Source organism: Rana temporaria, chromosome 4 (assembly GCF_905171775.1).
Source record: "Rana temporaria chromosome 4, aRanTem1.1, whole genome shotgun sequence".
NCBI lineage: Eukaryota > Metazoa > Chordata > Amphibia > Anura > Ranidae > Rana > Rana temporaria.
The window spans coordinates 229,330,673-229,356,448 of record NC_053492.1 but is presented as its reverse complement, the minus strand read 5'-3'; the positions used below and the strand labels follow the sequence as shown (position 1 = coordinate 229,356,448).

Sequence of the window (25,776 nt, the reverse complement as noted above, 5' to 3'; positions counted from 1 at the left end):
CTAACAGTGTTTCAAAAATCAGATCAGGACAATTTATTAATCCATCCCCAACAATCCACATTCTACCAATATCTCAAAATGTACATTTGGAGGAATAAACAAAGAGAGAGGGTGGAAGAGAGACCCTAGGGATCTATTTATTAGTAAGACCAGGGCCGATCCACCCTATAGGCTCACTATGCAAGCCGCTTAGGGCCAGTGGCGTCACTAGGGTTGGTGTCACCTGGTGCGGTAAAATATGGTGTCACCCCCCCCCCCCCCCCCCCCCCCCCCCCCAATAAAAAATTTCAAATATTTTTTACCCTACTGTTTGCTCTCTGTTCTCCTTTCTTCCCCTTTTCTCTCTCTCCCTATCCATCTTTCTTGTTCGTTCTATCCCTTCTTCTTTCTCTCCATTTTTTGTCCCCTCCCCCCACCTCTCTTTCTCCAGAACCCGAATTCACATCTCAGGAGCCTATAGGCCAGGGGCGTACCTAGAGCATTTGGCACCCGGGGCGGATCCAAAATCTGGCACCCCCCCCACGTTAAAATGTAAAAACACCCCACTGTGCCCCCTGCATACCTCTGCATCCTTCAATATCTTTTTGTTACTACTGTGTACCCCCCTCTCCACAACTGCATCACTGGACCCCTTTACATCTCACAGCCCCCTGCATCACTGGACCCCTTTACACCTCACAGCACCCTGCACCTCTGGACCTCTTTACATTGCACAGTACCCTGCACCTCTGGACCACTTTACATTGCACAGCCCCCTGCATCACTGGACCCCTTTACATTACACAGCACCCTGCATCACTGCACCCCTTTTACATTACACAGCCGCCTGCACCTCTGCACCCCTTTACATCACATAGCCCCCTGCACCTCTGGACCCTTTTACACTACACAGCCCTCTGCACCCCTTTACATTACACAGCACCATGCACCTCTGCACCCTTTTACATTACAAAGCCACCTGCACCTCTGGACCCCTTTACATTACACAGCACCCTGCATCACTGCACCCCTTTTACATTACACAGCACCCTGCATCACTGGACCCCTTTACATTACACAGCACCCTGCATCACTGCACCCATTTTACATTACACAGCCGCCTGCACCTCTGCACCCCTTTACATCACATAGCCCCCTGCACCTCTGGACCCTTTTACACTACACAGCCCTCTGCACCCCTTTACATTACACAGCACCCTGCACCTCTGGACCCTTTTACATTACACAGCCACCTGCACCTCTGGACCCCTTTACATTACACAGCACCCTGCATCACTGCACCCCTTTTACATTACACAGCACCCTGCATCACTGGCCCCCTTTACATCTCATAGCCCCCTGCACCTCTGCACCCCTTTTACATTACACAACACCCTGCACCTCTGCACCCCTTTTACATTACACAGCCACCTCTGGTCATGTCAGCTTTTTTTTAATTCGGGATGGTGTCACCCCTCTAGTGGGTGTCACCCGGTGCGGCCCGCACCCCCCGCACCCCCCTAGCAACGCCACTGCTTAGGGCCCCGCAAAGCTGGGGAGGGGCCCCCAAATTACTAGAGGCCCCGTCTGGTGAGAAGTCATTTTCGGCCCCTCACCCCGCTTCTCAACTTGCTGGCTGCAAGGGAGAAGAGGTAAGAAGTCAGCACCCCCCGCTTCTCACTTTAATGTAAGATGTCACTTCCGACAGCAAAACACCCCCTCCCCTCGCTTCTCAACTTTAATCTTTAATATGACATGTCATTTTGCTTAGGGCCCCAGGGAGGTCAGCACTGAGTGAGACAGTTAGCTACATGGAGTTTTAAATATACAGTATGTTTAATTTAAGTTTTCTAAATGGCACTTACCTCAAAAGTTTTGTTAACCTCATATGAAATCCCATAATAATATGCTGGTACTAAAGATACTGTTACATTGCCTGCCACTGGCTTTCCATATGCATACCTAGTATAAAAACAGACAAGTAGTCACAGTAAGCCTTTTATTTCATGTGCTGTGCTTACATGTTTTCCTATTTGAATTTTTAAGAGGAAGACTGCAAAAAAGCAGTCAAAAAGACAAAGCTGAACTTAGATGTTTGGCTAAGTTCCAAGCATGATCTTTATTGCATATTTGCTGTACCTTGGTCCAGGGCCGGATTTCCCACAAGGCCAACAAGGCCAGGACTTGGGGCGGTACTGTGTGCAGGGGCGGCGCCGCGCGGCGGAGGAGACAAGTAACTTTTCAGCGGTGCGGGCCGTGCGGCGGCGGAGAGAGATTCTCTCATTGTAACAAATGCAACCAATCGTTAAACTTATCTTAAAGTAAAATTTCAGTAATGTTTTTCAACTTTCCATCTATTAATTCTTCTGCCCTTGTTGTTTTAAGTTTGGAAAGTAAAACAATTTTTTTTATTTTTTTACCAAAAAATAAGTTATACAGCCCACTTCCTGTTTCTTGTCTGGTCATTGGCCTAGGCTTATGACATCATGCACCGCTCTCTCTCACTCTCTCATGGGAGTTTTCCAGGAAGGGAGGAGGGATGAATCATAAGAAGACCAATGAGAGCTGCAGGTGTGTCTGTGTAAATCCAGGAAGTGAACAGGCAGCAGCTTCAGGTGCCCAGAGTTAAAATGGATAAAGTCAGACTTAGTGGCGGGAGATTTCTGTTGCCTATTTGGTAAGTACATAATCACAGTAATAAAATAATATGCAAAGTGGTTGGAGGGAAGCTTCAGAATGGCAAAGATGTTTTTATTACAAATTATGTGAGCAGATTGCAGTTCCTCTTTAAAAAAAAAACAGAAGCCACTGAATATAAAGTAATGTATATGCATAGCTGTAATTGCTTACTTTGCCGTGACTGTTCCGGAAATACCTGGCTGTTGTGGGTCAATATAAACAGAAGGAACCTTCATTGTGACATCAAATTTTGGCAAAACTGAAGAACAAAAATAGAAATTAAATTTGTATTTAGAATTGAAAATCATTTAATATAAGCAAACAGCCAAGACATGGGTATCCCCTAGAATTCTCTGTAGTAATCTTAAAGTACATCTGCATTAGAGAAGTAGGGGGCTACAATTGCCAACCTGCTCATAAATTCTAGCTGCCTGACTGTGTTTGGCTTCAATACTTTTAAAGTGGATGTAAACCCACTCTCATCCTTTCTAAACTACTGCCATAGTGCTGATCTATAAGGATATAGATGCCTCCTGCATGTATCCTTACCTGTCAAATGTCTCCCCTCTGTCTGTTATAAGAACTGAAAAACTGCAGATTCTGTGGGTGGGTCTGTTGTATGGAGCTCGGTGGGTGGAGTCGTGATGTCAGTAGACTCCCCGCCCACCTCTAACATTCCCCTTGTCGACATGCATTTTCTCTTGTGTATTCGTTACACTAAATTCTGCTATGATCACTAACATCCAGTCAAAATCCAGAAAAGTAACCACATGACTTCAGAAAGGAGTGGGGGTGGGAATTAAAAAATAATGCCTGTCTCAGGCTAGTGCATGAGATATGTAAATAACCTGTCCCTCACAGCAAGGGGGAGGATTTGACAAAGTTTTTCTCTGTTTGTCCGTTTATCTCACTGAACAATAAAAGAGGATTGCTCAGAGCTGGATTAACTCTGTGTGGCAAGCCTTGGCACAGATGATAGGAAATCGTATACTCTAAATTGAGCCAGCAAAAAAAAAAAAAAACTTTAAGTCAGAGACCAGTATAAAGCATTCTGTAAAAGAGTGCCAAAAATGCTAGAATTATGTATCCCTATACATGTTGCACATCAACCAATTAGAAAGTACTGAAGCCAAAGGATCATCATGACAGCCAGACAGCCAGAATGAACATTCTCAAAAGTGAGCACATGCAATAGCAATGTCTATAATTCTTTTTTTTGTTTTTTTTTGTTTAATCTTTTTATTGAGTATAAAACATACAAACAAACCACATCAGTAAACCTGCCACAGCATTGGGACTATACCCACGCAGGAGTCAGTACCAGCTGGCCATAGGCTGTTTCCATTATTAGTGACATACAGCTGCAGCACGTTTACATGAAGGGACAAACAAACAACCAATCTAGTGCAGTAGTGGCTCTCGCTCAATTAAAATGTCCAAGTATCAAAGTCTTCAGTCGAGGCCCAAGGGACAGCAAAGTATATCCAGCAAACCCATAGCAGAGATTCTAATACCGAGAGAGAAAACAAAAAAAAACAAAGAAAACACAAGTACAAGCTCAGTCAGTCTCCGGTCGCCGTGGAGGCCTCTGCTAGCCATTTGGTCTACACTCTATCATACTTTTTGGGGCATCCTCTATTTTGGTAGGTTCCTTTATAGAGTGGCAGTACTTTATTGACATGTGATTTCCATAGCAGTATGGACGGTGGGGCACGTTTCTTCCAGCAGAGAGTGATCATTTTCCTGGCATATAATAACAGGAGTCCAATCAGAGTTCTCTCTGCCACCCTGGGGGCCAATTCCTCTACTAAGCCCAAAAGGCATATCTGTGGGGTTGGGGCTATATCTATTCCTACCACCTCTTGTATTACAGCTAGTACTTGTGACCAGTAGTGTTTAATTACTGGGCAGGACCAGAAGATGTGTATAAAATCGCCCGGGTCCCCAGTACACCTCCAGCACTCCGCTGATAGGGAGGCTTTCATTTTATGCAACCTATACAGGGTAATATAAGCCCTGTGTAGAATTTTATATTGTATGAGACGATCCCGAAGGGAGACCAGTATTTTGAAGGGGAAATCCCACATGTCCACCCAATCCTCTGAGTCCAGTCCCGGGATGTCCTGTGTCCATCGCTGACGGAGCTGAGACAAATCTGGAGAGGAGACTCTAAGGAGATGCGAGGTCGGTTTCTTGGTACATTCATAACGAATGACCCTCTCAAGATCAGATTGCACTATTTGCGTGACATTCGGTGTTATTTGGGCTTTAAACGCATGAGACAGTTGCATATAGCGAAATAAATGCGAGGAAGGCACATTGTTATGGGATACCATATGATTAAAGGGGCGTATAGCCGTGCCGGTGGCGAGGTCAGATAACAGTTTAATACCGCATTTGGCCCAAATTATGGGGTCCGGTAATGAAAAAAAATGTGGCAGTGTAGGGTTGTTCCATAGGGGGGCATGTGGGGAGACTGCAGTCCGTGGGAACTTCTCAATTCCCAATCTCGCCCCCCAGGCCGTCTATAATTCTTTTAGGACTGACATTTTTTTTGCATACTATTAATGAAACATTGACAGCAGCACAATCTATTTCCACTTAGAATATCTTCACTCGACCATTAGTATCTTCTCCCCTCCTTTTCCCTGTATTTAAAAAGCACAGAACACTATAAAAAAAAACACAGATTTCGTTTTTGTAAGATAATGTCAGTGGGCCAGATTCTCAAAGAATCGGCGTTGGCGTAGTGTAAGCCATTAACACCACGCCACCGCAACTTACTGGAGCAAGTGCCGTATTCTCCAAGCACTTGCTCCGTAATTTGAGGCGGCGTAGTGTAAATGGCCCGGCGTATGGCCGCGTAATTCAAAGGGGGCGGCTTGTATTCAAATTAAGCGCGCCCCCGCGCCGATTGAACTGCACATGCGCCGGGCGGAAAAAGAGCCCAGTGCGCATGCTCCAGCTCACGACGGAAAACGTCAATGACGCCGACGTGTGCGTCATTGACGTAAAGTCGTATTCGCGGACGACTTAGTAAAACGACGTAACCGACGGAAAAAGACGACGCTGACCCGACGCCATACTTAACATGGCATACGGCGGACTGGCATAAGGTTACCCCTCATATAGCAGGGGTAACCTTACGCTTACGGAAACGACGTAAACGACGACTGCGCGGGTGCAAATTTGTTCGGGAATCAGCGTATTAGGCTCATTTGCATAGTCAAATGAGAACTGAATGTAAACGCCACCTAGCGGCCAGCGTCGAATTACATCTAAGATCCGACGGTGTAAGTGACTTACACCTGTCGGATCTTGGCCGTATCTATGCGAAAATGATTCTAGGAATCACTCGCATAGATACCCGGGCCAAAAAACAGAGATACAACGGTGTTTCCTGAGATACACCGTCGTAACTCTTTTGAGAATCTGGCCCAATGTCATTTCTGGAGAGACACTAATAAAGCAATAATAAACCAAAGGTAGACACACAGGCTAAGATTATATTGTTTTGGGAAACAATGACTATGTGGGGTTAAGGAATTCTATGGGAATTTTTGTGGGTGACATTGGCTGCTAATGTTTGAGTTTTTCATTGTAGTAGAGTCCCCATTTACTGACCATGCTCTTTGATACACCCATGGAAGATACGTTTCTCAGCTTACCTCCCCTGCAGCTGAGAAGGGCCACAGCTGATAAAGTAGTGGTAGCTGGACAGGTAATTTGCAGACAGATGAGAGGCTCTCCAATGTCAGATTGGTGTGCAGTCAGCTGGACAGCAGCCTAATGTTACACAGCTTCTCTAAAAAACCCAGCTACTGTGGGGGACTGCTGTTCCAGTGGAGTGGCATCAGTCTCAGATCCCTCAAACTGTTTACCTGCGTTATCAGATCTACCCTGGACTGTGAGGGACAATGTCTATGAGGAGTGTTGTCAATAGCTGTGTTTTGTGCTCTTTTACTTAAGTATCAGCCTGAACTGTTGTTTTAGAGTTTAAGCCATGAATAAGCACTAGTTCAGTGCGAAACGCGTCGGCTGTTCCCCTGTTCCATTGCTGTATCCCTGTGATGTGATGTACCTGCTGTTCGTTTGAATAAAAGACAACCTTAATGGTCATCGGAGTGCGGCTATCTATTCTTCTCTTCATATCCTATGCATGTCTAGTGCACTGCCAGCACCCACGGTATCCTGAGTTAGTCTATTACTACATAGTTGACCCACCTGGAGCGGTAAACCCTCTTTCTCTCAATTTGTTTCAGAGTCTTATAGAGATTATGTTTGATTGACATTGATGTGAAGAGCCCATGTTTGCAGAGATTTCAAACGTTCATATGCATGAAAGTAAAAAAAAAAACTTCTGCATGGAGCTTCCACCCCCCCCCTTTATACTTACCTGACCCTGATCTCGATTCAGCTATGTGCAGAAGAGCAGAGCTTCTCTCGGCTCTCTCCCTTCTCAATGGCACAGACACAGCAGCGGGAGCCAATGGCGGGACCTCATATACACAGAAGCAGCTCTGGATTGAGCATGCATGTGTGCCACCATAGGAAGCAGCTTCCTACGGTGGCACACCAAGAAGAGGAGAAGCCAGGAGCACCAGTGGGGGACCCGAGAAGAGGAGGATCTTTAAAATCGCCCATTTTGCTTTATTGCATCTAATTTTGCACTTGTTTAATAAACTGTAATTTACTTTTGCTCTTTGCCTGATCATTCTGTAAAACTTTTCCTCTGGTGCCTCATCACAAAGATGCCTTAAACGCTAATAGAAATGTGCTGGTGGCAGGGAGGGGCAAGCAGGTTTCATCATTTATTTTTTTCCTGTGTTTCCTTCAGCACCCAATGGTTTCTCCTGCCATCCCCTACATCACTACAGACACAATAATGAAAGAAACATAGGGCCAGATTCTCGTCCAGCGGCGTATCTTTGCTGTGGCGTAACGTATCCGATTTACGTTACGCCGCTGCAACTTAGACGGGCAAGTGCTGTATTCTCAAAGCACTTGCTCCGTAAGTTGCGGCAACGCAGCGTAAGCCCGTCTAATTCAAATATGGAACAGGGGGGCGTGTTTTATGTAAATGTTGTGTGACCCGATGTGATTGCGCCGTCCGTGGAAATCTCCCAGTGTGCATTGCTCCTAATACGCCGCAAGGACGTATTGGTTTTGACGTGAGCGTAAATTAGGTCCAGCCCCATTCACGGACGAGTTACACAAACAACGTAAAATTTTCAAATTTTGTCGCGAGAACGAAGGTCCATACTTAACATTGGTATGCCGCACTTACGCCACCATATAGACGGGGTAACTATACGCCGGGAAAAGCCTAACGTAAACGGCGTAACTTTACTGCGTCGGCCGGGCGTACGTTCGTGAATTTGCGTATCTAGCTGATTTACATATTTCGACGCGTAAATCAGCGTACACGCCCCTAGCGGCCAGCGTAAATATGCAGTTACGATCCGACGGCGTAAGAGACTTACGCCTGTCGGATCTAACAGATATCTATGCGTAACTGATTCTAAGAATCAGGCGCATAGATACGACGGCACAACGCAGAGATACGACGGCGTATCTGGAGATACGCCGTTGTATCTCCACTGAGAATCTGGGCCAATGAGTGCTGAAAGGGACCAAAGAGAATGACATTTCCACATTGTTCTTTTGCAAGGTGACCTTTAGACCCGGTTCACACTGGGGCGACACGACAGGCGGCTCAGCCGCCTGACGTGTCGCGTCCCATTCACTGCAATGGAACCGTTCTAATAGGAGCGACGCAAGTCGCTCCGACTTAGAAAAAAGGTTCCTGTAGTATTTCGGGGGCGGCTCGGGGCGATCTGCATTGACTTCTATACAGAAGTCGTTTTGCGAATCGCCTCTGAAGTCGTCCTCAGGACGACTTGCAGAGTCGCCCCCGGAGTCGTGCCGCCTATGTGTGAACCGACTCTTATGGAACTTATTTTTGACACAACAAGATAATAACGTTTTCCTTCAGTTGATAAAAATTGGATCTAAAATTGTATTACTAGTATAAACTAAAGATACAATTGGCAGAATAAATAACCCACCTTCTTCATCGACAACAAAGTACTCAATATTTGAAGAGTTCTAAAAAAGAATAAAAAAGTTACATTTTAGATGCTTACTACTCACCGATATAATTGTACAAATGTCAAAAGAAGCAGAATTGAATCAGCCTACTTAAATGAATCCTATCATTTTCCTGGCCTCACCTGTTAACAGTGCATGTCATGAATTTTAGTCTGAATATGATTAGTACTGAGCAACGTTTACAGGAATTATAATCTCCATAGGCTAGGACTGCAATCAGGGGTGGACTGACAACCCATGGGGCCCCCGGGCAATAGAAGATTATGGGGCCCCTGGGCTTACAGATGGCCACCACACCAGGAGGCATTGCATAGGCAGAGTAGCTAAAATCTCAGGATTTTCACATCAAAAGCATGTCGGTTTAAGACATAGCAGGGACAGATGTAAAAAAAACACAGATTTTGACATACTATACTGTCCCTGGTTTTATTGAGCCTGGCAATCCTGATGGGGCCCCCTAGTGGCATGGGGCCCTCGGGCAGTGCCCGAAAGTCCCAATGGTCAGTCCGCCCCAGACTGCAATTATATTATACATCCAGAAACATTAAGATCCCTGAGCAGTTCTGCATGTACATCTATTACATGAATCCAGACCTTTTGTCCTAACTTTTTTATTTTTATTTATTTTTTAATAATAAATGTATTAAGCATTATACATTTGAACATTTTTCATACCTTTGTTTCTACTTTAATTTTCCAGGAGCCAAGTGTAGAAAATTTACCAAGCCCTAGCTCCAAAGACGCTACTCCCAAGTAAAGCTGGAAATTCAACCACTGATGAATAATATTTTCATTTGAATCCTGCAGAAAAATATAAATACAACTCTATGTAATAACATAAGGGGTGCATCCATAACAGTTATGAATTTTATAATGTAGGAAGCATAAACCTTTAACAGCAGCTAAATCAATGAATAGTGTTAAAGCTGTAATCATTAAAGCATACCAGAGAGCCCCTTTACCCACTGTTTCCAGCAGCAAAAGTCAGACTCTTTAACTCCATTACCCATAACCCCCTGGACTCCCACTATTCCTTGGGCACCCATTTTCCTCTGGAATCCTGGACAAGCTCAGGGGATATAAACTGCGCCTCTGTCCACCTTTCCATTGCTTCCATTGAGCCTAATAGAGCAGCCATGACTGAGCTAGTTAGCCGCAATCAAGTAAGGGTCTCTCTTCATTGGAGTAGTTGGGCAGGCCACTGAAATGGCAGAAGAACATGCAGCACTACCCTAGAACCCAATCACATTGGTGGGCATTGTCCAGACAGATTCCTCAGTACAGCCATTCAAGTGGGGTGTCATTGCTCACTTTCCTGATTTACCAGAGAGTTTTGAAGCCATACAGCACTGTGGTATCTGCTGTGGGGTTCAAGTCCTCAACCACTGCCATCTTCTGCAACCTACCCCCTAATAAAGGAGAGATACTTTATTTCCTCTCAGGGCTCCACAAGCATTTGGCTTAAATGCTAAATTTTTTGCCAGTGTCTCTTTTCTTGTACCATACACTTATGCGGCGTACACACGGTCGGAATTTCCGATGGAAAAAGTCTGATGGGAGCTTTCCATCGGATATTCCGACCGTGTGTACGCCCCATCGGACTTTTTGCATCTGAATTTCAGACAGGCTTCAGATAGAGAGCAGGTTCTCTATTTTTCCGTCAGAAATTCCGACAAAAGTCTGACCGTGTGTATGCGGCATTAGTTATGCTGTATAGCCACCCAATGTGAAAATGGAGGAGTTGCTGCTGGTTATCCTATTACAACTGTTTGGATACCTTCTTGGTCAATAGGGCAGAGGGCTGGGTCAGTAGAAAAGTGGATGGTGTAAGTATGACAGTGTTTTTTTTATTTTATTTTTTATTATGTTTTACCAATTCAATTTTATACATTTTTACTAGGGTTGTCCCGATACCGATACCAGTATCGGTATCGGTACCGATACCGAGTATTTGCGCTAGTACTCGTACTCGTGCAAATACTCCCGATACCAAAATAGAATACTTTTTTTTTTTTTTGTGACATCGAGCGGTGCATAGAGGCAGGGCCGGATTAACCATGGGGCTGATGGAGCTGCAGCTCCAGGCCCCCATCATAATATAGGCCCAAACTTAATTCTCTCACCAGGGCCCGGCGGCCGGCCGACGACCGCTATATAATAAATCCACACGTCCAGGCAGCTGCAGTGCCATTGGATGGCACTGATAGGTGGCACTGGCATTGATTGAATGACACTCATAAATGGATGGCACTGATAGGTGGCACTGGCATTGATTGGGTGGCACTGATGAGATGCACTAATAAGCTGCCTCCCTGCACTGATCTGCACTGATAGGTGGCACTGGCTAGCTGCACTTTTGGGCACTGGCACCGATGAGCTGCACTGATAGGTGGCACTGGCAGTGATCACTCCTTCAACGATATGTAGTTTTCCAGTACCATATGCTAAAAAACAGCCCCACACCATGATGTACCAGTTCTTCATAATTCTAAAGAAAATATCCTTAGTCTGTATTGTGGTTTGAAAACGGTCACATGACATTTAAAAAAAGTATCGGTATTCTGTATCGGCGACTACTTGAAAAAAAGTATCGGTACTTGTACTCGGTCTTAAAAAAGTGGTATCGGGACAACCCTAATTTTTTTTTTTTTTTTTAATAAAATTTTTTATTTTCGTCCATCAGACAGGATAAGTGCGGTTACAAGAACAATGTAACAGTCAAGCAAACAATATTCTTGCGGGCGCAGCCGCTTCCACATATGCAACATAAGCAAGGCATTAGAGTATACTTGGGCGTAACATAACCATAAGCCTAGTGGACAGAGCGGATGCCGGTGGGCTGTATTTCTAACATTAGGCAACTGACGCAAGTAGCGAAACTGTCGGGCAACTGGAAGCCCTTAACTTCCCAGGTGTACCCCCGGGTGTGGTAATACCTGAGGTGGGTCTAGTGGGCAGACCTGGTTCCTGCTTAAGGGTTGGAGGGTTAGGGGGGAGGGTTGGGGGGGGGTCGAGCCGCCACAGCTCCTCGACGCATGAGGTTCAGAGGGCATTGTGCGTTGATCTCCTGAGATGATGGCTTTGTAGTCATCCGACAGGTTAAAATGCCGCCAGCAGGCCCAGGTCTCGTTGAACTTTGCCGGCGTGTCGTTACTCTGATGGATCAGTTCCTCCATCTCCATTATCTTTTGGAGGCGTTGAAACCAATCGGACATAGAGGGGGGTTTTGGGGAGAGCCAGAAAAGTGGGATGCACATACGCGCAGCGTTTACCATGTGCATGGCCAAGGAGCGGCTGTATTTCCTCGGGCGCGATTTGGCATGATGGAGAAGGAATTGGGCAGGCGCGAATTCTAGAGTATCGGTGGTGACCTGTGTTATGTATTTATGGACCTCAGTCCAGTAGGGTTGGAGTTTGGGGCACGTCCACCATACGTGGAGGAAGGAGCCCGTCTCCAGATGGCATCTCCAGCACACTTTAGGGAGTGCCGGATTAATTCTGTGTAGCTTGAGTGGGGTTTTGTACCATCTGGAGAGGAGTTTGTAGGCGTTCTCCTGCGTCTGGACGTTAATCGAACCCTTGTGGGCGAGTCTATATATGTGTTCCCAGTCCCTGTCCGATAGTTCCAGCGAGAGGTCGTTTTCCCACTGCTGGTTGGCCCAGTGAAGTTTAGGTGATTGTGAAGAGAACATTAGACCGTATATCATTGAGATTAGATGTCTCAGTGGCGTTGTAGAGTTGCACAGGTTTTCGAAGGGGGTGTAGGGTCTGGACCATTGTACACCAGGCTCTTTTTTGTCTAGGAAGTGCCTAATCTGGAGGTAAGTCCAGAAAGGGAACTCACTCTTACTCATTTTGGTCGCCAGTTCTGTTTGCAGCAAAAGACGGTCTGCGGAATAAAATTGACCTGCCCTTACCGTTTTGTGGGGCCAGCCGTCAGCTAAGAAGGTAGGGTTCATTCCCGGCGGGAAATTGGGATTCAGTCGCAGGGGGGTCATGGGACCGGTCCGGTCTGCTATTTTGTATTTGGCGCAGGCCGTCCGGAAGGCCAGTAGGGAGGGGCGTATGAGGGGGTGGTTTCCCCCTCCTTGTAGGGCGTTGCCCTTTGCGATCCATGGCAGGTGTGTTAGGGGCAGAGAGGAGAATGATTGCTCTAGGTCTACCCAGTTCTTTCTCATCCCGTTTGTTGTCCAGTCTACGATCCTGGACAGCCCACAGGCTAGGTTGTACTTGTGTAAGTCAGGCAACCCCAGGCCTCCCTGCAATTTAGGGACCGTGAGTCTCGCATAGCTTAAACGAGGGCGGGTGTCCTGCCACACAAACCTCGTGCATGCCGATTTGTAGGATGAGTAGAAGGCCGGGGGGAGCCTGATGGGTATGGCTTGCATAGTGTAGAGAACTCGGGGGAGTATGTTCATCTTGACCACTGCTACCCTACCGAACCACGATAAAGGTTTTGGGGACCATTCTTTCAAGTCCTTTAGTATGTTTTGGAGCAGTGGGGTGTAGTTAAGTGAGTATAGGTCTGTTAGAGAGGAAGGGAGTTGGATCCCCAAATATGTGATGGCGCGGGCGGACCACTTGAACGGGAAGTTTAATTTGCACTGGTCGTAGAGAGTCGTAGGCAGAGTTACATTAAGGGCCGATGATTTTGAAAAGTTGATTTGGAGGTTGGTCAGTACCTTGAAATCTTCAAAGTCTTTTATCAGGTTGGGGATGGTCGTTAGGGGGTCTCTGAGAAATAGGAGAATATCATCCGCGAAGGCGGCAATTTTATAGGTCCTCTTGTCAATCTGGATTCCTTTAATTGTGGGGTTAGCTCTAAGGCGCTGTAAAAGGGGTTCTAACGTGAGAATGAACAGTAGGGGGGAAAGGGGGCACCCCTGACGCGTCCCATTTGCGATGGAGAAGGCGTCCGACAGGTGGTTGTTCACTCGTACTCTCGCCGTGGGGTCCGCATAAAGTGCCGAGATAAAGCTCAGCATGGTCGGCGGGAGATTCACGGACTGCAGCGTTGCCTGCATAAAATCTCATGCCACCCTTTCGAACGCCTTCTCCGCGTCGAGGGATAAGAAAAACCCAGGGGACTTGTTGGATGTAAGCCAATGGTGTACGTTTATCGCTGTGAGGGTGTTATCCCGGGCCTCCCTCCCGGGGACGAAGCCTGCCTGGTCCAAAGCCACCATGTTGGGCAGGTAGGGCAGTAGCCTGTTAGCTATGGTTTTAGCGAACCACTTAAGGTCCACGTTTAGGAGGGATATTGGCCTATAATTGGATACTGCATTAGGGTCTTTGTCCGGCTTGGGGATCACGACAATGTGTGCTGTCAGGAGGTCACGGGGGGGGGTGGCCTCATTGGCAAAGGAGTTGAAGGCCGCTTTAAAGAAGGGGGTAAGCACCGTTGCATAGGTCTTGTAATACCCCGCTGTCAGCCCGTCCGGCCCCGGGCTTTTGCCCGATTTTAGTTGCTTCAGGGCTAGTCCCAACTCTGCGTCACTAAGGGGTTTGTCGAGGTCTGTTTTGGCCTCCTCTGACAGCCGTGTTGGGCCGTATTGGGTCAGGAATTTGTTTATCAGGTCATGCCTTGTTTCTATTGCCGTCGGTGTGTCTGGGGTCGGCAAGTTGTACAGACCAGTGTAATACTGTACAAAAAGTTTAGCTATGGCGGGGGTGGATTGTACTGTGTGGCCTAGGGCGTCCGTCAGGGAGTGGACCGTTGTTTTTGCTTTTTGGGAGTGTAGAGCTTTAGCCAAGAGTCTACTCACCTTATTGCCGTGCTCGTAAAATGACTTCTTTGCTAGTACGTAGCTACGTTTAACCCGTTTACCTATGATCTCCAGAAGTTCGGCTCTAGCTTGGTTTAGTTCCTGTAGTGTGGCGAGGGCTTGTGAATGTTTGTGCGCCGTTTCTAAGCTCTTAATCTTGCCTAGAATGTCGTCGTAGTGTTTGCGTCTTTCTTTGTTCCTTTTGGCCGCGGCCGCTATTAGGAGGCCCCGTACTACGCATTTGTGGGCTTCCCAGTTTATGCTAGGGGCCGTGTCTTCCGGCCTGTTTTCAAGAAAAAATAATTCGAGCGCTTTCTCCAGGTCCTTAGCCACTACTGGGTCCGTGAGTAGGGAAGGGTCTAACCTCCACACCCTGGACCTTGGGTGACCGGGAGGCAGAGCTATCGTGACCGAGATGGGATTGTGGTCCGATATGAACATGGGGTCGATCGAAACCGCGGATAAGAGGGGTAGGTCTTCCTGGCTAACAAACAGGTAGTCGAGGCGGGAATAGCGGTTGTGTGGTGTTGAAAAGAACGTGTAGTCCCTACCCGTCGGGTTTAGGGCGCGCCATGTATCATGTATGAGTAGGCCTTGCAGGAGCTTTTTAATTCTCCTTAGCGCGGTGTATTGAAGGGATGAAGTGCCCGTGGAAGTGTCAAGCGTGGGGTTGAGTGGGACATTGAAGTCTCCCCCGAGCAAGAGAGTCCCCTCTTTAAAGGAAGCAAGCAGTTCCGAAATTGCTCTAAAGAACGAAACCCGGCGTGTGTTTGGTGCGTATATATTGGCAAGCGTCACCGTCCTGTTCTGATACGAGCCTTTGAGAAATAAGTACCGCCCTTCCGGGTCGGCTAGCGTGTCTGTCGGTTGGAATGGGCAATTTTTAACTAATAATGTGGATACCCCTTTTGTTTTTGCTTGCGCGTTCGTCGCGTGATGGGCCACTGGGAAGTGATGATTGTGCAATTTGGGTATTGCTCCAGATTTGAAATGTGTTTCCTGCACAAACACTATGTCGGCCCTAGCCTGGTGCATGGAGAGAAGAAGTTGGGCCCTTTTTTCGGGTAGGTTCAGTCCCCGCACATTCAGGGAGATGATCTTCAATTTAGGGACGTCATCCCCTGTCGGTATAGCAGACATCGTCGGTCGGGTCTGTGAGTGTTTGCCCGAATTGTATAGTGATGTAGGGTGTGCGAGCTGTGGCGGTTCGCAGTGGTTGGGTGGGGGGGGGGGGGGGGGAGGGGGAGTGGGGTGGTTTCCTAGTGTGTCTACGAGGACGCAGGTGAGGGTACTAATGGGAACTTCGCTCTTCAGGTATCGGGTGCCCGAAACAGGGGGCCTAGCGGCGGGTCCTAGGGACTGGGAGTGGTATTACCCGCCGTTGGGGCGGTGGACGCCCGTATCCGATTAGGCGGAGGGACTCAGTCCCGCCACCTGATTTGGGTGGTAGTTAATCGGTGAGGTGCGGCCGTGGGGGACGTCCGCGCCTGAAACTAGGCGCGGACTCCGTCCCACGGTACCGCTTGGGGGATGGTCCGGAACTTACCAGCAGACAGCTGTGTGGGTGAATACGATACTTGTCGTGGCTAGCCACCCCGGAGCGCACATTCCTGTGAGGCATGAGAAGTGTTAGCCCCGTGATTGATGATTGTCTATGGGTATGGGGGGGGAGTGTGTGGCCTGCTGGGGGGGGGGGAGAGCCCCGCAGTGTCCCGCAGAATGGCAATCCCCGGGCTCGGTTTCCCCAGAGGGACCTCATATGGTGCATCCCCCGTCCCCTCTCCCCTTGCGTGGCCCCCTCCTTAGATGGGGGTCCCGTGGGGAGGGGGACGGGGACCCCCGGTCTCTGGCTTATACCCCTCTTAACTATCCTCAGCCAACTAATGCGTGCCCTCCCCGTTAAGACATATCTAGCCGGCCGGGGTGTGTCCTATCATCGGGGAAGCGGCAGGCAGAGTATCCACAGCAATGAGAGATAGGGTTGTGCGTTCATACTTTACCCGGGAACCTCGGTTCCCTCGGATATTACACAGTTCCGATCCGGGTACAGTCTTTAAGAGGTGCAGTTCGTGGGGAGGGAATGAGCAGGTGCTGCAAAGTCTCCTATCTCGTGGAGGGTGGGCAGTTCGTCAAAGGCCGCGGTGGTGCGAGATTCTGGCCGGTCCGTCCAACATCCGGGGAGTGATCAGCAGTGAGAACTTGCCGGTTCAGCTCAGTCAGTCGGGTGTGTATTAGCCCCGGGATCCTCTGTGAAAGTGCGGTCTCCTATCTGGTGTGGTCTCAATGGTGTAGCGCTCAGGGGGGTGCGTTCTGCTGTACGGGCTGGTGTCACATCCAATGGGCGTGGGGTGAGCGCTCTAACGGGGCACGGAGGGGTGATGGTTCTCTCTTGGTCCTGCAGAGAGGGCCGTCGCCGGAAGGTATAGCCAGTTGAGCAGATATGCAGGGGCTGTCTGGGGGCCCAGCGGGGAAGATGGTCGGGTTCCGTCATGGCTCGGGGGCTGCCTGTGGGCTGAGTGGTGGTCCTTTCTCCGGTGCGGGGAGTTGAGTAGCTTTGTAGTTCCGCGTCTGGGAAGCAGAGGAGCGTAGTCTTCGGCGCGTCACTCGTTCGTGTCGCTTCTGTTGTCTCCCGCTGTGTTGACGTGTCCTGCAGGGTGACGAAGTTGTAGTGCGCCGTACCGGAGGTCGTCATAGGGTTCCGCTTCCGGGAGTGCGGCAGGCCCAGAGCGTTCTGGGTATTGTAGTTGTCAATGATGGGCGGGCCGCTCTGTTCTCAGGTGGTCGAGTGGGTGGAGTCCGGTAAGGTTTCCCGCTTTGCAAGTTGGCGGCTATTGTAGATCCGGCGGGCGTGTCGGCAGGGCCTTCGGGAAGACCCACAAAGTAGCAGCCTCTGTGGCGAGAGAACGATGAGATGAGGCTCACATCGTCTGTTCCCATTAAAGTTTCACAAATAAAGAAAAAACAAATTAGAGTCTCGAGGTCTGAACAAATAACTCAGTAAAACTTGCCCACTAATCCTACGGCATCAGCTCTGTCGGAGACTTGATCTGACATTCAAGTGTCTCTGCGGGCTCTTCGCGCTCCTGGAGAGGAGAGAGGGTCGCCCTCTCTTCTGGGTCCAGCGTTGGTGGTCGAGGTGCGGGAGTTCGAGGGGGATCTCCTCCTCCTTGATCTCGTGGGTTGCGTTTCCATCTTTTCCGCCGGGGGTCCATTCCACCGGCCCACGGAGCGGCGGTAGATGGCATACCACTCCGGGACCGCAACGGGTGGAATGCCCAGAGTCTCAAAGAAGAGCGGCAGGTCCTCCGGAACTTTAAGGTGTGCCGTGCGCCCCTGATGGGAGGCAGAGAGGCAGAACGGGTACTTCCATTTATAACGGATATTAGCGGATCTCAGGGCATCTAAGAGGGGTCTGAGGTCTCTTCTATGTTTCAGTGTTATTCCAGACAAATCCTGGAACAGTTGGATCTGGGAGCCCTCATGTACCAGGCGCTGGCCTCTCGCCTGATGTAGGATTTCTTCTTTCAGCCCAAAATCCGTGAGGCAGCAAACAATATCTCTGGGGGGGTCCGTTTCCCTGCCCCTGGGACGTAGTGCCCTGTGGATCCGCTCCATAGCAATAGCTGTGTCCGGGGGTCTCTTGAGTATGGAGTTGAATAGCTCCGTCACCTCTCTAGCTATCTGACCTCCTTCCACAGCTTCAGGGAGGCCCCGCACGCGCAGATTATGGCGGCGTCCCCGATTTTCCAAATCCTCCAAGTGGCGGTTTATTTCCCGCATTTGCAGCGTGTGGTCATCTATTTTCCTGGTGGAACGTTGGAGGACCAGGTCGTGTTCCACCAGTGTATTCTCCGCTGCTGCAACTCTCCCATCCAGTGACTGGAAGTCGAGGCGAAGCTCCGCTATGGCTGCTGTGAGCGCGCTTTTTATGTCAGAAGCCACCGCTCTCAAGTCTCCGATAGTGATGGGAGCCGATGCCGGGGCGGAGGCCGGTAGCATCCCCGGGTCCATAGTATTCCCTTGAGGGTGGTCCAGGGGGGTCGCTGAAAGCACAATCTCCTGTGCGTGAGTGGAGCTGACTTGCGAGCGGCCTCGAGGTGTTCCCTGGCGGGAAGCCGCCATGTTTCCCCGACCGGTGCGGAACATCTCCGGGATGTGGTGTTCCAGGGAGTCAGTTGGTTCCATAGGGGAATGGGATCGGGAAGCCGAGGACTGTCGGGAAGCAGTACCCATGGTTCGGTGTGCTTGGCGGGGTCAAAAAACACTGCTAAATGTGAAGTACGCTCTGAGGTGGCAGGAGCTCAGCTCTCAGGCAGCCATCTCCTAGCTCGGTCCAGCCACGCCCCCAACCCTAATTTTTACACTTTTATTTATTATTATTTAAAAACAAATTTGTGGGAGCCAAGTTGGGGGAGGGGGTTGGGGTTTGGTGAAATATCAGGAGTCTAAACAGACCCCTGGTGTTTCACGTTTGAGACAGAGAAAGGATATTGAGGACACAGCCCTCAATGTCCATCTCTGCAGCCTCAGCTAAACAAAAATGAATGAACAGGAATAGTACAGAGCTTCGTGTTTATTCACAAACTGAACAATAGTAAACATAGCAAAAAGTAAAAAAAAAAAAAAATTTTTTCAAAATTGTCACTTTATTTTTGTTTATATCGCAAAAAATAAAAACTGCAGAAATGATCAAATACCACCAAAAGAAAGCTCTATTTGTGGGAAAAAAAGGATGTCAATTTTGTTTGGGAACCACGTCACACAACCGCGCAATTGTCATTCAAAGCGTGACAGCGCTGAAGGCTGAAATTTTGCCTGGGCAGGAAGGGGGTATATGTGCCCAGTAAGCAAGTGGTTAAAAAATGACCTGGCTATATACAACAGAATCGTTTGTACATTATTGTACATGTTGTACATCCCATTTAGTCTTCTATTTTTCAGAAACATCATTACTACAGCAGAATATTAACTGTAATTATAATAATATTTATAACCTACATTGAGTCTCTCATGTAGTGAATTGCTTCAATGTGTGAGCATTTCCTTCTAATTCCTGCTTTCGAGGAATAGAACTTCTCTGTCTTCTTTTTTATCCACAAGATGGCAACATTCACCAGTTTATCATTTACGAAGCTTTCTGAAATTTCAAAATGTAAACCCATTCTCCCTAAGAATTTGGGATTTTTATTTTTATTAAATGAAGTATCTAGAAATATCCAACGTCAATGGAAAGATTATATTGTGACAATGTTACCTGTGCCAGGCTTTCTAGAATGCATTCATTCGATGTTATTACAATTTAGGTTTGGTATTTATTAATGCTCAAATGTTAGCCTTTGATGAGTATTTGGATTTTAATGTGTTTGTGTATTTTTTTCATATTTATATTTTTTTTTTCTGCAATTTGCGCTGGTAAGCTGATGTTTGATTGCGTATGAATCCTTTTTAAAGTATAACGACAGCAAAACATTTAATTTTGTTTTGAATAGAGTGTAGAAGGAATAGAACACCTGTCAGCTTTTTTTGTTGCCTGTGTCCCCATTACGGAGATTCAACCAATCTACCCTCACTGAATGGTTTCCAGGGATTGAGGTGTAACGTCATGCTTTATGGTCACTTGCTGGCCAGAGCAATCTGATGAGCGCAATTTGTTGTCACTTTGGGTGAAAAGTCAGGAATTTTATCTGGAACACAGATTTTATTTTTCACATGGTGTTTGGAGCACAATCATTCAAAAAGATTTCTGGGGTGGTTTTGAACTTTTTATGACATATTTGTTTTGGGTAATTATAAACTATACAGTTGAACCTCGCATTACGAGCATAATCCGTTCCAGGAGTATGCTCGCAATCCAAAGTACTCGCATATTAATTTTCCCATTGAAGTCAATGGAAATGAAAATAATTTGTTCCGCATTGACTTCAATGGGATGCAATACCGAATGCGGCCAGAGGTGGGGGGCGCCAGAGAGTGCCAAAAACGGTCGAAAACGCCCGAGGACACTTCAGCTCGGCTTCTGTGCCCCCCTACTTCAGGCCAAATGAGGTACTGCAGGCCCTTTTTTCGGCTCTGCTTGGCTCCTGCGCCCCCGTACCTCAGGCCAAATGAGGTACTGCAGGCCTATTTAGTCAACACTCGCGAACCGAGTCAGAATTTAAAAATAAAAAGTTGCTTGCAAATCAAAACACTCTCAAACCAAGTTACTCTTAAACCAAGGTTCCACTGTATATACAATTTTTTTAAACATTTGTGCACAATTTGGGCCAGATTCACAAACTGGTTACGCCGTCGTATCCCTGTTTCTAACTATGCGGCTGATTCATAGAATCAGTTACGCATAGCTAGTCCTAGGATCCGACAGGTGTAATGGACTTACACTGTCGGATCTTAGGATGCAGTACCGCGGCCGCCGCTGGGGGCATTTCTCGTCGAAATCCCGCGTCGGGTATGCAAATTAGCACTTACGGAGATCCACAAAGCTTTTTCCCTTCGTTAAGTCGCCGTAAGTGTTAGTTTGCCGTCGCAAAGATAGGGTACGCCGTCGTAACCAGTTTGTGAATCTGGCCCAAAGTTAGTACACCATGTAAAAGTGTACCCGTCTTTCCCGCGTCGCTGTCCAAATTTTTTTACATTTTTTTTTCCCGCCGCATCTCTTTTTTACCCGTCGCGATTCACAAAACTTGGCGCAACGTAACTTCGCGCAAAGCACGTCGGGAAAATAGCGCGGGAGCGCGCCTAATTTAAATGGGACTCGCCCCATTCGATTGGGCCCGCCTTGCGCCGGACGGATTTAAGTTACACCGCTGCAAATTTCCAGGTAAGTGCTTTGTGGATCGGGCACTAACTTGTGTAATTTGCGGCGGTGTAACTTAAATCAGAAAAGTTACGTTGCGCCTGCTGGCTGTGAATCTGGCCCTTTGTCTTTAGTCCTATTTTAATTATTAGAATAACACTGCCAGGGTTTGACAGGCCAACTGACTGTATGGTGTATACTGTGACCACTTTACTTCGTTAAGCTGCTTGTAACATTATCATATTAATGGGAATTATCTTTGCATTGCTTGCTACTGTTCTTGTACTGTACATTTCTGTTCCTTACCATCATCCAAATATTTTGTAAGTATACTTTTGTTTATCTTAGTCACAACTTAATAATACAGCACTCATTTCTGTTTCAAAACTGTGGTTGGTGTGCCAACTTAATTTTGTTTTTTAGATTTAGAGAGTCAAATGTAGGGATGAACAAATGTTCCTAGGTTCAGTTCATCTAACCCACAACGAAATCTAAAAAATTGCAAACTTACATTCGAAAACCCTATTGAAGTCTTTGGGACAAATTTTATACTGTAGCTGCTAACCTATAATAAAGAGACATTTACTTGTCCAGAGATCCATCACTGTTTTCACCGGTGCCAGTTGTTCACCTGTCTTTGGGTCCCCAGTGCTACCATGCTTACTTTGAGGCTGGGTTCACATGCTCTTCGCATGCGGCTCACAGCAGGGTTCCGATCTCAGACCAAATTTTTGGCTAAATACGGACCTGAAACTGACCAAAAGATGCACAGGGCTCCTGTGCAATTCGCACCGGAGACGCAGGGGAGATATGTAAACCGGCTCCATAGAGAGCCGGTCAAAATCTCCTGCTATTGCGAATTGGATGCGGTGAACTCAGCCTAAGAAGCTGGTTGGGGCTCCCAACCCAAATCTTTGCTTTTCTCCCTCTTCTTTCCAGGACAGATCAGAGTGATGCTCTGTGCCAGCATGGACCAATCAGAATCATTCTGATCCATGCCAGAAGTGGTGATTGAAACAAAATATTCTAAAAATAACAATCGAATGAAATGTACATTTTCTACATATGCTAATAAAAAATTGATATTTGCAGTTAAAATATTTATTTTAACATATCTATATAATCTGACCTGAAAGAGGGTCATCTGGAAATAGAAACTTACCATTATAATAATATCAACTTGTCCATTGTATGGCCGTAAGTCATAATCTACTGCCACAACACGGAATTTAACTGTTTCTCCTGGTCTGTAGGTAATTTTGTCTGTCTGTGTGAAGACAGAAAAAATACTCCTCTGTATCAACCCTAACATGCTTTCATAGTAGAATAGCAGCTGATACTCCTGTGTTCCTTGTACGATCAGGTTATAATATGATGCTGTTTGGTTTGGTAGCTGAAAAAATAAACAGAATATGATTCCCTTATAAAGGGTTAAAACATCCTTTCAACAATTTCCATTGTAATTTGATAAGTTAAAAAGCCTACACATTACATATATGTGGTGTCCCAGTACAGGTATTTGCTGTAGGCCCTGTCAGATTGAGGCCCTCGGCTTGTGGGATCTCCCCTGCAGGGACTCAGCTAGTTATGATGAGATTTATACTGTTATGGTTGATAATACGTTTATTAGGTGTGTATAGCTTTAAGGGGTTTAGCCAGCCATCTCATGTTCAGTCAGAGTGTATTACCATCTCATGTTCAAGTGTATTAGAGTCGGGAGGACTGAATGCTAGACAATACCTTATTGTGTTGTGTTATACTACAGGTCAGTCTCTATGAATTACCAATCCGGCCTCTGCAGCCAAGTATATTTATATATGAATAGCCAAGCTCAAGCATTAGCAGCTGTGTGATCCTCTAGAGACTGTACTGCAGAAACTTTGGTGAAACTCTGTTTAAACGCTGTTTAAACGCTGTGAAGATTTTGACACCTGCCTTCATGCCAGTAAAGCCTTCGTTGTTCTAATCCCTGTTGTAGACTGTGTTATTACCATCCTAACTAGCGGGGATACGAAGGCCCCCGGAGCTGTAGTTTCCCGGGGTATTCCAAGACTACAGTGGGTTCACGTGACAGTGAGCGTTAATACCATCTGGCCCTCACTAAGGGTTAATACCACCTTACCCTGGGCTCCTAGCCCCAAGAACCAAGTAGCTAACCATCAAGCGCATGTGTGTGGCCGTGGGGCTCATCCTCCCCGGTCACCACATCGTTTTCTGGCGTCACGAACAGGATTCGGGTGTACGCCTTAACCATTCAGCCACTAAAGCAAGTCCTCCCCCCCCCAAGAATCTGAACTGTGTCATTGAAAGTAATTTACTCAGCGAGGCGCATATACAAGTGGTGGGGGAGGTGAAGGAAAGACTGTTAGCTGCCATTATTAAGTGGAGAAAGTCTGTACCTGAAGGGGTTAAATTGTTTCCAGCATTTCCCGCATGCGGGAGCGGTCGCAGCTCCGCCCAGTCAAGCCCCGGCGGTGACCCCTTTTCAGTGTGCAAGCCGGAACTAGAGAATCCACTCTGTGTTGCACGGAGGAAACAATTGCTGACCGGACCAAAAAAAAGGAAGTTGCCGGGCGCAGCCATAGCAACGTGTCCGGCAATAAAAGACAGCGCACTCAAAGACGTCGCACTCAAAGACAGCGCACTCAACGACATCGCACTCAAAGACAGCGCTCTCAAACTTTCTTAAAGTGACAGCGCACTCAAAGTTTCTTAAAGTGACAGCGCACTCAAAGACATCGCACTCAAAGACAGCGCTCTCAAAGTTTCTTAAAGTGACAGCGCACTCAAACAAGGCTACAACATGTCAGCCCCAAGATCACCAGATGCAGGGGATATACCAGATCCTCTTGCGGCTCCTGCACAAGCTACCCCTCCGGGATCACCTCCAGTACGACGTCATGACAGTGGGGCCCCCCCATTCTACCTGGGGAAGCCTGTGTTGCCTAACTACAGAGGGGATCCCTTTTCCCTCAAGGATTTCCAGGAGAGCTTCCAAAGCATTTTCTCTCTCTACTCTCTCCCCCCTAACCAACAGGTGCTGTTGCTCATGGGACAGTTGCAGGGACCTGCACGTGAGGAAGTCCGTACCTGGCCCACTTCTGAGAAGACTACAGTAGATCAGATCTTCGAGGGATTACATCAGGTATTTGAGTCCCACTCACCCTCAGAGGTCCGCCTCAGGCTGTACGAGAGGCGACAAAAGCCGGGGGAAACACTAAGGGCATATGCAGTAGCCTTGCAGAATGCCCTGGAGGCAGTCCAGAAACTGGACAATATCACCCCTGACCAGGGTAACAAACTATTGATGGATAGATTCATAGAAGGGGTCCAAAATAAATGGGACAAGGCGCAATTAAAGATGTTAGCTGTACAGAACCCCAATATGTATTTTTCTGCCTTTAAGCGCCTAGCCCTTCAAGTTATAGAGCAGGGGGCAAGCCCCGAGGAGCATCCTGACCCTAAAACGGAACCCATGGGTGCGGCGGCGTGCCCTGCACCACTGTTACCACCAGCCCCCGCACCCGTGGCTGTCACCCTGGCCTCCACTACAATTACTGAGATTCAAGAGGTTAGACAAGATATTGCCCAGCTTACCCAAGTGGTAAAGGAGTTGGCTAATCACACCACTCGGGTACTTAGAGAGCCTCCAGAGACTAGGAGACCTACTCCTGTCCCTCCTCCCCGCTCTAGCGGGCCTCGCTCGGGACCCTCTAGTAGGCCTTACTGTGATTTCTGTGACAAACCCGGTCATTGGAAGATGCAATGCTGGGCTTTAAACGGGCGTCCCCTGAGGTCGAGGACCGGCCCTCAGGAAACGAATCACAGGTCCAGCAGAAGAGCCAATATACTCAGGACAGTCCTTATACATTGCATCCTGCCCCTATGTAAATGTTACCATAGATGGTGTCCAACTGCAGGCCCTGATTGATACAGGCTCGCAGGTGTCTACCATCTCTAAGGGCCTATTCTATAGGTACTGGAATGTCGATTCATTGTGTGAACCAGATGATATGGATTTTAGTGTCCTGGCAGGGGACGGGAAACCAATTCCCAGACATGGGTACTGGGAGCCCACTATTCAGCTGAGAGGTCACACACTTAGAGGTCAAGGTATAATTGTCACTAATGTCACAGTACCAGGGGCCACAGAGTTTATATTGGGGATGAATATAATGAGACATTGCTTCAGTGATATTTTGGATGCCTTGCATGCCTCTCTCCCCCACATGTCTTCCTCAGGTCAGAGGACTGCGCAACACCATCTCAAAATTCTGAAAGCAGAACAGAAGTTCGCGAACCGGAGAGGAAAAATCGGTAAAGTTCGGATCCAAGACATGAGGCCCGTGACCCTGCAGCCGAACACAGAGACAATTTTGTGGTGTCGGGCGCGCCCTGGTGTAAGGAATCAGGACTATCAGGCCTTACTGGAGCCCATACAATCTGAAG

General features: G+C 47.6%; 1 protein-coding gene across 1 annotated transcript in view; it reads right to left on the bottom strand.

The window, feature by feature from the left end:
- The window catches only part of LOC120937038 (CD109 antigen-like), a 134,569-nt gene that overhangs the window by 79,453 nt on the left and 29,340 nt on the right, over window positions 1-25,776 (bottom strand). The window contains exons 4-8 of the mRNA XM_040349960.1: window positions 22,490-22,720; window positions 9,445-9,570; window positions 8,727-8,766; window positions 2,830-2,917; window positions 1,845-1,941 (exon numbers count right to left, since the gene is read on the bottom strand). Coding sequence (XP_040205894.1) covers window positions 1,845-1,941; window positions 2,830-2,917; window positions 8,727-8,766; window positions 9,445-9,570; window positions 22,490-22,720 — 582 coding nt within the window. The remainder of the gene's footprint in view (window positions 1-1,844; window positions 1,942-2,829; window positions 2,918-8,726; window positions 8,767-9,444; window positions 9,571-22,489; window positions 22,721-25,776) is intronic.